A 12,747-nucleotide genomic window follows, 5' to 3' on the forward strand; every position below is an offset into this window, starting at 1 on the left:
TTCTAGTAAACAGATATGTTATAAACGCGCAAAAGGTGAAGACTAGAAAACGTCCTAATTGGGACGTATTGTCTTTAGTCCGTGTCGCGCACGGCGACGAGTAAGACGTTTCGCGCTCCTCGTAATAACTGTCCAAATGCCATCGTGTGTATTTAGAAAGTGTACCAATTACGATACCAAAGTTAATAAAACACAAGGGATCTCATACCACATGTAAGTAAGCAATATACTTTGATTTATTAATATATTTCATTTATTTTTCTAATATTCTGATATTTGGAGGTTAGAAAAAAGAAAGAGATGGAAAATAGATTTTTTGTTGCAAATGAAATTTATATATATATATTTCTAGCGTACCTCAATAGTGACGAGATTTATTTTACTTATATTGTTTTATTTCCCAGGAACACATCAATATAAATATTGAAAACCCCGACAGGTCTCGACAATGTCAGCATACTAGATATGGTAGATATTTTTGAAACTCCCAGAAAAGCAGCACTTAAAAAACGCGTACGTGAATTAACATGCAAGAAAAAACTGTTGCAGAAAAAAAACAAAGTACTAGTTTACCAAAATAAAAGACGTGTTGCCAACATAGCCGTGATATTGAAAGAACAGCTTACTCAACTAAATTTATTCCGCTCATAAAAATAATCCCGAAATTAAAATGCTCTCTAAGAGACAGAAAAGAAATAAATTGAATCATTTCGAAAGTGTATGATTGTTTTTATAATATGTGTATTTCTTTCTTTTTAAAAGGTCTTAAATATTTCACGTACCTTTTATACTATTTATTTGTTATATAGGCACAAATCCCGGCTACAGATTCTGTATACGCGGTTTGTACCTTCTGCCTAATGAATTTGTTAGTCTACGATGGCAACGTGCGGTGATTGATGGCCCGAATAGTATTTGTTTACATTCACACGCAATTAAAACATCTTGTTGTCTCTTTCATTCCTATTGTTTTTATCAAGCTTTCCTTTTTACTTGCAGCGAAATGTAAAATAAACGGCCCCCGGCGCGGAACACTTTTTTCTGTTGTTTAGTAAGTGTATAGCATATCTATTTATTAGAATACCATTGCGTCCGACAGCTGGCAATCGCTATCGTCTGACTAGTGATGTTACGCGGTAGCTCTCTTTCACCGTACTTTTAATATTTACTATGTTTAACAGCCAGCAAGTCAATAACATTTTTGACGGAATAAGAATTATTAATAATTTAATTAAAAATACAAGCGGCCACATTTTGATAGGCAACCTGGTAGATATAAATTCTTCTATTCATAAATATGTGTAAAGATTTGGTTTTTAGCAAACACTCGATGGATACACTGATTCTGCAGCCGGATCTCGTACTAATACTAACATTATCCTGTACAAGTTAGCTTGATCTTTTTGGCAGATGAAAATTTTTCTGATCGACATAACTTTGCAATGACGAACATATTATTTTCCTAACTTAATGATTTTAAAAATTGTAAAAATATTAAAAAAAATACATATATGTAACACAAAAGTCTCTGAAGATTCAAGCGTTATCCGAAAATATTAAGACTTTTTATTGCTTCAAAGTAAAATTTAAATAGGAACACTGAAAATAATAGACGCTTGTACAATGTTACATCGGTCGGACGAATGGGACACGAATAACAGGCAGTAACTATAACAAATATCGATTATAAAAATCCATTATTAAAGATCATTGTTAAGTTATTGTCACGACAAAAATTCGACCCTCATAGAAAACTGCTCGTCACGTGGTCGATTTCGTATGGAAGGTCTGAATTATTTTTTCACTTTTCGACCCGTGTTTCTTTGGGAAAGTTGTTTACTTTCATGGTCTGAACCACCTATTTAAATTTGGCGGGAGGTCCTAAAATAACCCTGAAATATTAAATAGGTACTTATTATGAATAATAATCCACCGTCGCTTATCTACCCAATATTTTATAGCTTTATAGGTCTAGTGCTATAAAGAATTTCACACATAATACACCCGCACCATCTCGTCACAGTTACAAGTATTTTAAAACGTTATTTTTTTGACTACTAGATATTTTCTGTTTCCCATCACTAGCCCGTCTGTAAAAAGATCAAGCTAACTTTTACAGGGTATAATGTTATTTTGTCTGTTGCTCTTTCTCAACCAAACCACTGAACACAATTTAATGAATTTTGGTATGAAGCAAGATTGAACTCCTACTTCTACTACATGTATGTATTTAAAATTATTTGATGATATTTATTTATGTTATTCTGATTCAGAGATGGTAACACTGTTGCATCGTGATTGGCTGGTACAAAAAGCGGCCAATCACGTTCGAGCTTTGGATGAGCGGTCCGCTCATCCAAAAGGTCATTTTGATGTGACGGGAGGTAGTTGGTAAAAAAGGGGGGTAGACTGGTGTCAAACTCGGAGCTAAACGGGGTTATCTTGTGCCGATTAAATATATTGTGTTAAAATAAAAGTATTTTATTCTAATTGAAATGTTTTTGAATTTATTAAACTTATATCCCTAATACCTAAAGACCAAAACCTAAAACGCGAGCGTAACCGCGGGCGACAACTACCATGATCTGAACAAGCAAAGACAAAGTAAATCAAAGACCTTTTCCTCCTCTGCTCGTCAACCGATTCTTTTGTTTGGTAATTATCTATCGATAAGATTCAATAAAAAAATTGAAATAAGAGATTAAAAATAAATTTGATGTATGTTTATTGATAATTATGATGTTTTATTATTGATAATTAGTGTTCAATCAGTCCTGTGATGGAACCCCAGTCAAAAAGGAAATAATGAACTATAAGATTTATTTATTAATTTAGTCTTAAAACCCGCATGCCCAGCGTGGCTCCTATGGGCATTAACCCCAATGGTAGGTCCAATACATCCACGGCCCCGAGTCCATATTCAATATCTGCAGCATTAGTCCATAACAACATTCCATATGACATAAGACTGAAAATTTCTAAAATAAACTAGTTCAGCGGTACTTATATCTGTGAGTTTTCGAATTATTTTAATGACATAAATGGTTACTACTTAATTTCCCTGCTAGGGCATACAAATGGGTGTCCCACTCGAATAATTCTTGGTAACAACTAGCAGCCCAGAGCCTCGAAGTTGGAAGTTTCTATACTCCAGTGCCTCGGAAAGCGCGAGAAGCCGTTGGTCCTGCGCCTGAATTTTTTCCGGTCGTGTCGGATTTGCGGTCCCATCGGATTATGGGAGTGTGGGAATAGAGAGTGCCCCTGTGTTGCGCAAACTCTTGTGTACTATAATATGTCCGGCATAGTCAGCTGGTGTCTTATATTGGCCGCCGAGACCTAAATCGGTCAGGACATCATCATCATGGGAAAATAACAAACACGATTATATCAGGTCCCAGTGAAAGCCCTGTCAAAATTGGTCCAGCTGTTCCAGAGATTAGCTGGAACAAACCGACAGACAGACAAAAAATGTTAAATATATTATTTTGGTATATGTACCGTATATACCGTTCTAGAGCAACGTAATTTTATTAATAATAACAATTAATTTTACTACATTAGTTAGGTATGCCGTCACCATATTTAAATAAAGTTGTTTTGGTTTGAAGAGTGAGTGAGCCAGTGTAACTACAGGCACAAGGGATATAACATCTTAGTTCCCAAGGTTGGAGGCGCATTGGAGATGTAAGGAATGGATAATATTTCTTACAGCGTCATTGTCTATGGGCGGTGATGACCACTTACCATCAGGTGGCCCATTTGCTCGTCCGCCTACCGATTCCATAAAAAAAAGGAAAAATATTATTATAAATCATCAATTTTTAAAACCTTATTTTCCAATTTATGGCCTCTATATCCCTTTCCCTCCGCCAAAGATCCTATCTCGAACGTAGCCGTCAAATATTATAAAGCCAGTCAAAGAAACTGAGACTTAGACATAGAAAAATTTATAATTTATAATGTTCTGTCGAACACAGAAAGACAACAATATTTATTGGCATATCTCCCATAGATATATTATTACCGAACGATTTATTTATATTGATACAAAAATAATTAACCTATGTCAATATTTGTACGGCTGATTAGTAACAAAAGTTTCTGTTAAGCAATGCATCATTTTTGGATAATTAATCAATAAATATAAATATTTTTATGTTGCAGACAGCTGACCAAATTTCCCATTCAATGAAACGCCCGTTCAATTACGAAACGACGCCCTTCACCCAGCCGATTAAATGTCAATCTATTATACCTATTATACATCCTACGTTCATTTACTTTGTTCACAATGAATATATAAAAATAAATAAATAAGATAATATGAAAATAATAAATTGTCATTTCTGGCCCGTCTGGTAGGTAGTAGGTAGGGCGTAGAGCCTAAAGTCTCATCCGACGTGCTGGTCGAAGACCTTGTCAATCAGTTTTTAGTATATATGTATATTTATACCATCTTTAACTTGTGCTGATAGTATCTAACGAAAAAAAAACAAATATACTTGTTTTTTTTTCGTTAGATACTTATGTACAGTATTCCAAAAAATTATTTCTTTTCATTTTATCTTTAATTATGTTACTGATTGTATGCGTGTTTATTATGTTCTAAAATGTTTTTACAGTTCCTTTTTTCAGAATTCCTTCAATTTTGATCAAATCGCCAGTTTATTGGCTAGAGAATCAACCCCAGACCATAATTGAGCCACCACCATGCTTGATTGCTGGGACTACACAGTGCAACATCATCTTTTCTTGGCCACTGCGTCGAACGTAAATTCTTCGTTTTAAACCGATTTTCGATCATTCATCATCGACATTGGCGGCCTTAGGGGGTGGTGAACAGGGCAATCGCCCGGGGCCTCGCGCTTGCAGGGGCCTCGCCTCGCGTCGAGCAAATAAAAAAGAAAATGTTTTTTTACTATATTTCTTATTTATTTAAGACTTGATTTTGTTCCTAATTATTTATTAAGATTTTAAAATAATTAAGAAATTCGGTGACAAAAGACCGACTTTCAGACCTTGCTATTCTGTCAATCGAAAATGACGTAACTCATTCGTTAGATTATTGTGCTGTAACTAAAGATTTTAGTCTTAGTGAAAGCCGCAAACATCAATTTTAATATTTATCAGTGGCTAACATCTCTGTATTTGTTAATTTTGTAAATCTCTCAATGTAAGTAAAATATTTTAAAACTCAACATTTATTTATTTTTACAACTTTAACATTTCTTACCAAACATAATGAATACCTATCAAACAACCAGACCAACTTTCGCATCACATATGCAGGTACTTTTCCGTAGGACAAAGGGCCTCGCAAAGACCTGTTACCCGGAGCTTCGCAATGGGTAAGGCCGCCGCTGATCATCGATTATCTTCACTAAACGTGGTAGCCTTCGGCCTTACCGACCGTGGATGATCTTGAAATCTGCCTGTCTCCCTGTATCGAGTTATTGTGCTACGAACACAAGTCTTCGATAACTTCAGTTGTGAAACAATCTCACGTTCGTATTTGCCTTCGTTATGTAGAACGACAGCAGAACGCACTTAATTGCTAAATTCACGTGTTTTTTTGAAACTCACAAGTTTAGACTAACTGTGATTGTTTGTAAACAAACTCAAGTAAACTCAGGTAATAATAAGTCCAAAATACGAGAGAATCGAAATCATGCACCTTTATTAACACGACTGAGGAGTATTATCTGGTCTGCCTGCGTCTTAGAATCGAACTACGTGTCTGCTTTTTTAGATATATGTATATAATAATAATATATATAAATTTCAGCCTTACTGAAATAACGTAAATTTTTGTTAAATTTAAGTAGCTTTGAAATTATAAAAAAAATATAGAAGGAACCGGAGTAAGTGTCTGCCATTGAAGTTTTCTATATATTTTAAGATATCAAAAGGGCAGACTTGCTGCGATCACGTTTTGAAAGTCAATTTTTATGCTTTTCGACTCCATCGCACGCTCAAAGGAACCCTCGATGGGAATAGTGAACCTCCATTTCACCAACAGCAGGTAAAGCAGTATACCTGGCAGTAATATGGAGCTTGCTACTATACCGTAAGTCTGCCGATCACTGGTTCTTGGACTATAACAGTTTAACTTCGATAGATTACAATATAGCGAAATATAGGTTCACAATATTTCGACAGTTTACAATCTGACGAGATACATTGTAATCTAACGATGTTTGTAATCTTACGGTAACATACATATATATATTTAAAACTATACAAAAATATTTTTCATGATGATGAAATAAAACGCATTCATATTAAATTAATTTAGTTTTAATTCCTGAAACTATAAATACAAAAAGAACATCTCGAATCAAACTTAGCTCTAACAACATTAAAATAATATCATATTTCAATTAATAAAATGGCTTTCATACAGCAGCGAACTAAAATAAATTAAAGCTCTCAAATAAAATGGTAAATTGGACATTATATTCTAGTCTATAAAGTCAAAAATCCCTTGAATTAAAACACTAAATATATTTTACATGTAAAAGTATTCTTAAGCTTTGTGGTCTGAATATATTCGTGGAATTTAGCCAAACTTTATTTTGACTTAAGTCATCTCACGCACCCTGAGACGTCTTGTACGAACGAGCGTCACTCTGCTGATACACGCCGATAATTAAACGTTAAAATGCTAAGTGAGCCAGTGGAATTACATTCCCAAGTCATCGTACCGTTGTTCAGTTAGCTGACGGTTCATGTCACAAAGTAGTTTGTACTCATTACAGTTCTGTGTTACCAGTTAACATTAAGTAAAGCTATGAAAAAAAATTGGTTTCCCAGAAATAATATTAAAGAAATGAACACGCATATTCTGCGTTTAGATTTACGTATATCGATTATCGTGTGTCTGACTTCAGACCGGCAAACTTATAGTGCTCCTTATAGTAAAACTTGAAAAACAAAATAATATTAAACATTTTTATATATATAAAATATAATTAACGCCCAGCGAAATAAGCGCTAAAGTACATTGCCTTGTTTAATATAACGAATAACTAAACAACATACTTTAATAACAAATCTTCTACGCAATAATAATGAGAAATATATCTAAGCTAAGTTTACATCTTGCTGTACGATCAAAACCTCCTCCTCCAAGTTACCGGATCCAATTTTGCAATTTGATGTTATTTGCAGACCATCCATACTGAAAACAAAGATACAACAATTAATAATAAATTTATATTGATAATTATATGTTGAATTGAAGACATATATTACATGAATCTGCCGAGATGAGAGCCGAGATGGCCCAGTAGTTAGAACGCGTGCATCTTAACCGATGATTTCGGGTTCAAACCCAGGCAGGCACCACTGAATTTTCATGTGTTTAATTTGTGTTTATAATTCATCTCGTGCTCGGCGGTTAAGGAAAACATCGTGAGGAAACATGCATTCATGTATTCCACCAACCCGCATTGGAGCACCGCGGTGGAATATACTCTATACCTTCTCCTTAAAGGGAAGGCCTCCTCGCCTTAGCTCAGCAGTGGGAAATTTACAGGCTGCTAATGTAATGTAATGTATTATATGAATCTTATACAAAGTTAAACTTTACAAAATTCGAGACTTCCCTTCTTAGCGAATGCTCATGTGGTGTAATGAACAGATGTCCCATGTAACAATTGAAACTATTTTATAAGTAAAGATATCGACAAGTCTAAGATCAAACCGTGCCGCTCTTAACAAGTGGACTCTACCACAGCAGAAGTACAAAAGCGTTGCATCTATCTCTGTCACACTCACAGCGCGCCCCCCCCCGCGCCGGCGCCCGCGTCCCGCTCGCAGCGCACGCAGCGCTCGGCGCAGTCGCGCAGCGCGGAGCCGTCGAGGCGCACGCGCGCGCCGGAGTACATCTGGATGCCGACGCCGCACTTCCTTATCAAGCAGTTGCGGAGCTCCACCTGCAGGATGAAAAACTCCTTTCACTTTCTCACCCAAACGAGTCAACAAATTACATAGTGCGTATGCACGCAAACTCAGGGCATTTTTTTTTTATGCGATGAAGTTACACTGGCTCACTCACCCCTAAACCGGGAACACACCATCACGATGTATTGCCGTTTGGCGATAGAACATAATACGATGAGTGGGTGATGGCTACCCGGACAGATTTGCACAAAGAGTAAGTTGCCGATCAGCCGCCAAATCCGACGAGACCGGAAATAGTTCAGACTTAGGACGCGTAGTGTGCTTTTCGAGGCACGGGAGTGTGTACATTGCCAGACAGTTTGCAAAGTAGACTTAAAAAATAAACAAACCTTAGCTCCTTTATGTACAACAATTCCAGAATAGAAATTTTCAAATGTACAATCTTCTAAAACGATATCAGCTCCGGACATTGCAACGATGCCCTGCGCAAAATCGCTCTGAAAAGAAAATAAAATTTATAAAATACCAGTCATTTGCCACATGCAGGCTATTAGTATAGCATTTGAAAATCATAAATTACCTGAAAACTCTTCGAATCGTCGATTAACATGCAATTCTTGACATGCAGCGTCCCAGATCTCATGACTATAACAGTGTTGACAAGTGCACAGTGTAACGTTAAGTCTCGTATCCTGCAATCTTCGCTTAACATGAGTAAACAGGATCGCATGTCCGTTGCTTTGAGTGTTGCTCCTGGAACATATTAAATAAAACATCAAAACAAATGTATTTAATCAAGTAATGCGAAATTTACATACATACTCACACACATACACATACACACACACACACACACACAGAGAGACACACACACGGGCGCGCGTTACTACCATTAACTATTTTCATTAGTATTTTTGTAATTCTTCGCTTGTTTCATCTTATAACTGAATAAAACTATGAGTGCGTTACGGAAGAGCGACTTCTTCTGGCGCGGAAGCTCATGGCACTCAAAAGAAGAAGTCAACCTTTGTGATGTTATTGTACTGTGTTGGTTATTGATGAAATAAACATTTATTACTTATTATTATTAAGTAAACTTAACAATAAAAAAATAAATAATGGACAATATTTCAATTCAACTTTTTCAACTGATTTATTTAATGAACAGATTTATCATTATTGGAAGGATTCCTCAAGTATGTAATTTTAATTGTATATATACACTGAATACAAATGAATAAAATTGATAAATAACCATGGGAACTAAGTCCCATGTGCCTGTAATTACTGTACATACCATTAAAGCTGCAAAATGATATTTGAGACAATGGCATTTCTGGGATTTCGTATTCTTTATCACATATTACAACTTCATCCGGTTCCAGCGACAATCCTTCCTCCGCAGACACCATTACAGAGAGGCTGTGGTCGTTTGTAAGTTGAGAGCAAAGAAATTTTGATATGTTCTCAAAGTCTGTTTTATTGCCTCCATGCCATAAAGCAACAACCTGTATAAATATTTAACACTGAAATTTACTATATAACTCAATAATTACTTATATTATCAAAGAGGTTCTTTGATTACTTTATTTTAAGCTTGAATAATTAGGCAAATTGGCAAATGTGCCACCTGATGGTGAGTGGTCGCCACAGCCCAGACATTGGCAATGTAAGAAAAAATAACCATTTCATAAATTACAAATGCACCCAACCTTGGGAACTAATATGAAATGTTCCTTGTACTTTTAGTTGCACTGTCTCAATGATCTTTCAAACCGAAACACAACAGTAGTAAGCATTTCTATGTGGTGATAAATTTATAATTTGTGGGTGGTACATACCCCGATTGGGTTTGCACAAAACCCTACCACTAAGTAACTACCTCTCAGATACTAGCTAAAATTACTATTCCAATTTGTCTGGAAATTTCATATTATAATAGTTTGTAGTTTCTAGGTAGACAAAGGTGTACAATATGTTGATATTCTTTGTAAAATATTATGTACATATATACAGTACATACCTCACATTGGTCACATATACATTTATATTAACAAAGCAAAGATTTGGAGGTACCTTGTCACATTAACTATAATACAGGCAGATATTGTGAAATGACACAGATACCTTTATTTATTTATCTATCCACATGGATTACTGTTAGACCAAGTAACGTGGGATAAGTTACTTACATTCCTTTTACTCTTGTGTTTTTGCCATTTACTTCTTGCTTTTGCAAGATACTGTTCCCTTATTAATGGATTCTCATACAGAGTCCATTTAGACATGAGTCCATCTAATCTTGCATTCATCTCTGCACACAGAGAAATGTAATTTGGTGGCAGAAGGGAGTCTGAAAATTTAATAACATTTTCAAATCAGATACACGACCAACAAGTACAGTTTCTACATACCTATATATTGTACACACAACTGTACATATATAAATTGCAAGTACTTGTTTAGTCTAGTAGTTATATCTTTCAGACTATTGATTTGACTGCTTCATTAGTATTATGGCTAGATATAAGGGCACAAATCCTGGGGTAAAAACCTCAGGTTTAACTAATAATAATAAGTAACTTGGGACCTCGAAGTGGCATACCAATGAAAACCGGTGTACACACTACTCGACCACGGAGGTCAAGCTAATATAAGGTTTTTCAAGAGCAGAGTCTGGGAGTTGGAAGTGGGTGCACTACCATGCTTCGGATTTGCTGTACCATCAGAACATGAGTCAGGTATTAGAGAGTGCACCGGTGTCAACACACACACCTGTCCACTATAATCTGTCATGTTAACCAACATAGTTACGTAGTCTCTGGTAAGATTGGCTACCGAGCTGACACTGTTATATTAAGTCTCTCTAACTTGATTGAAGCCATCAATTTTAATGAATTCCATTAAAAATTACCAATCACCAATTTTACCATTCTATATACCAGTATAAATCCTAGTTACGATAATGTAAGTAATGAATATGTCAATTTACCATCTTCATCAGCAATATCTCCTTCACATAATGAAGAATCCAGTTCTCTTAATTTCTCATGAGCGTTGATAGCACTATTACGTAACAACGTTATTGAACGAGATATACAGTTTGGTATAGACCCATTGTGCAGTTCCATCCATAGATTCATCCTGTCTTCTATTGTATTTGGAAGTAGGACTTTATCATCCTGATCGTCCCACGGCATCCAAATGTTTTGATAATAAAATCTGAAACATTGGAATTTGATTTTTATTTAAAAAAAAATTATATATCATTTTTTTACAAGTTAGTTGCAGTAGCACTAGAAGCAGAAGTCCAGAAGAACAAACAACAGTCTCAACAGTTGGTGTAGGCTGATGCCGAGGCATGTCATGCTGAAGAATATGTTATAATGATAAAAAAAACATTATCATATTCATAAGTAATGTTAAAACTAGGTATACCTATTTACAATAAGCAACAAATCAAATGTAGATTCCATACTTTTTTTGTCTAAGCAATCTTGTATATATTTTGCTGTTATTTAACCTACCTCATCAAATCTATAAATTCAGCTGTGCTAGAAGCATTCACACACTGCTCACGCTGTTTCACCGTTGGCCAGAGTTCTGTGAGTGGGACGTCCATAACGTTTTCGGGTAAAGACACTGCCTCATGCTGGACACTCAACACATCCACTTGAGCAGAGAGCTCCTCAAAGTCAACTGAAGTGACCGAAACACATGCTATGCATGGAAATCTTACTTCTAAAAATTAAATTAAAAATGTTCTTAGGTTTTCATTCATATAAACATATATTATTTATAATGAATAGTAAATTAAATATAAAGTATCTGTATTTAAAAAGGTGCAGCATAAAAATTGTTAATCTCACATTCATATTTAACATAAAAAATATTGTCAAATAACTTCTTTATAGTAAACTTGAATTATTTTCTTTATTTAAGAATTTATAGTGCAAATAAATATCAGTCCAAGGCTATAATTTAACTTTAAAATGAAAATAAACACACTATTTTAACTTACCAAATTTTTTGCAAAATTCTTTAGATAATTTCCACAAAGCATCCCAGCCAACAGGTTCCACGAGAACTTCCGCTTGTAAAGTCCATTGTTCCTTAGCAGTACCTCTTCCTGAACTGAACACTCGAAGGAGTTCCTGTAGGATATCATTATCACTGCGGCTGAATGTATATACTGTCGGCATCTGAAGTAAAAAGTTTAGATGTTATATGATTTCAAAGCGATTTTTATGAAATGTTTAACACTGTAACGAGATATAATTTTTGAAGTTTAATTTATAAAGTTCTTTATTTAAATTATTGATAAAACTATACCATAACTGAGTTTCTGATCAAAGAGTACTAAAAATTTTATTATTAGAGTAAACAAAATTGCTTCTCACTAGGACGTATACCGTTCTAGAGTAATGTGCAACATAATGAAAACTATATAGTCTGATAAATAGCTTAATAATTGCATCCTTATTACATATTTAGGTTACATTTACGAATGCTTTAGAAAACGGCCGGTAATAAAACTAGGAGCGTTAAGTATGAGTCATTAGCACAAACTTTAAGCAAGTGTGTTTTATTTAATTTTATTGCTATTTGTATTGTTTGTTTTGGTTTTATTAGGAAACTTACTCTTAAAAGAATATTATTTGCGTTAACTTTATACTTTTATAAAATAAGAAAATTTTAATTATCAAAAACAAATAACGCCGTTTGAACTTGAAGTTTAAACTTAAATTTTTGTTGTTATGACGTATAACTTCAGAGTTGCCACTTTTATGTATTATAAACATTTTATAAAATTATTTATAATTAAATCTAATCTTTAAAAAA

General features: G+C 34.7%; 1 protein-coding gene across 2 annotated transcripts; it reads right to left on the reverse strand.

Moving 5' to 3' along the window:
• Positions 1 to 6,275: 6,275 nt before the first annotated feature.
• Positions 6,276 to 12,667, reverse strand: LOC113393702 (protein nessun dorma). Of its 2 annotated transcripts, none has more exons than XM_026630723.2 (10): positions 12,547 to 12,667; positions 11,927 to 12,107; positions 11,433 to 11,646; positions 10,898 to 11,127; positions 10,098 to 10,258; positions 9,203 to 9,413; positions 8,486 to 8,658; positions 8,295 to 8,402; positions 7,780 to 7,937; positions 6,276 to 7,180 (listed from the first exon to the last, which is right to left on the reverse strand). In XM_026630723.2, the coding sequence occupies exons 2-10, from the start codon at positions 12,105 to 12,107 to the stop codon at positions 7,084 to 7,086; spliced, it is 1,533 nt and encodes a 510-aa protein (XP_026486508.2). In that variant the 5' UTR covers positions 12,547 to 12,667; the 3' UTR covers positions 6,276 to 7,083. The 2 variants fall into 2 exon arrangements, with proteins under 2 accessions (XP_026486508.2, XP_064074394.1); XM_064218324.1 differs by having other exon boundaries at positions 7,120 to 7,180; positions 7,774 to 7,937.
• Positions 12,668 to 12,747: the final 80 nt, after the last annotated feature.

The sequence above is a fragment of the Vanessa tameamea genome, chromosome 21 (assembly GCF_037043105.1).
Source record: "Vanessa tameamea isolate UH-Manoa-2023 chromosome 21, ilVanTame1 primary haplotype, whole genome shotgun sequence".
Taxonomy (NCBI): Eukaryota; Metazoa; Arthropoda; class Insecta; order Lepidoptera; family Nymphalidae; genus Vanessa; species Vanessa tameamea.

Bases quoted from the DNA above. Each gene is read 5' to 3' on its own strand.
- LOC113393702 (XM_026630723.2), bottom strand. From the start codon at position 12,107: ATGCCGACAGTATATACATTCAGCCGCAGTGATAATGATATCCTACAG. The intron at 11,128-11,432 runs GTAGGTTAAATA...CCAATGTTTCAG, and splicing joins GAATTTATAGATTTGATGAG to ATTTTATTATCAAAACATTT. The intron at 9,414-10,097 runs GTAAGTAACTTA...ATATTTATACAG, and splicing joins AACACAAGAGTAAAAGGAAT to GTTGTTGCTTTATGGCATGG.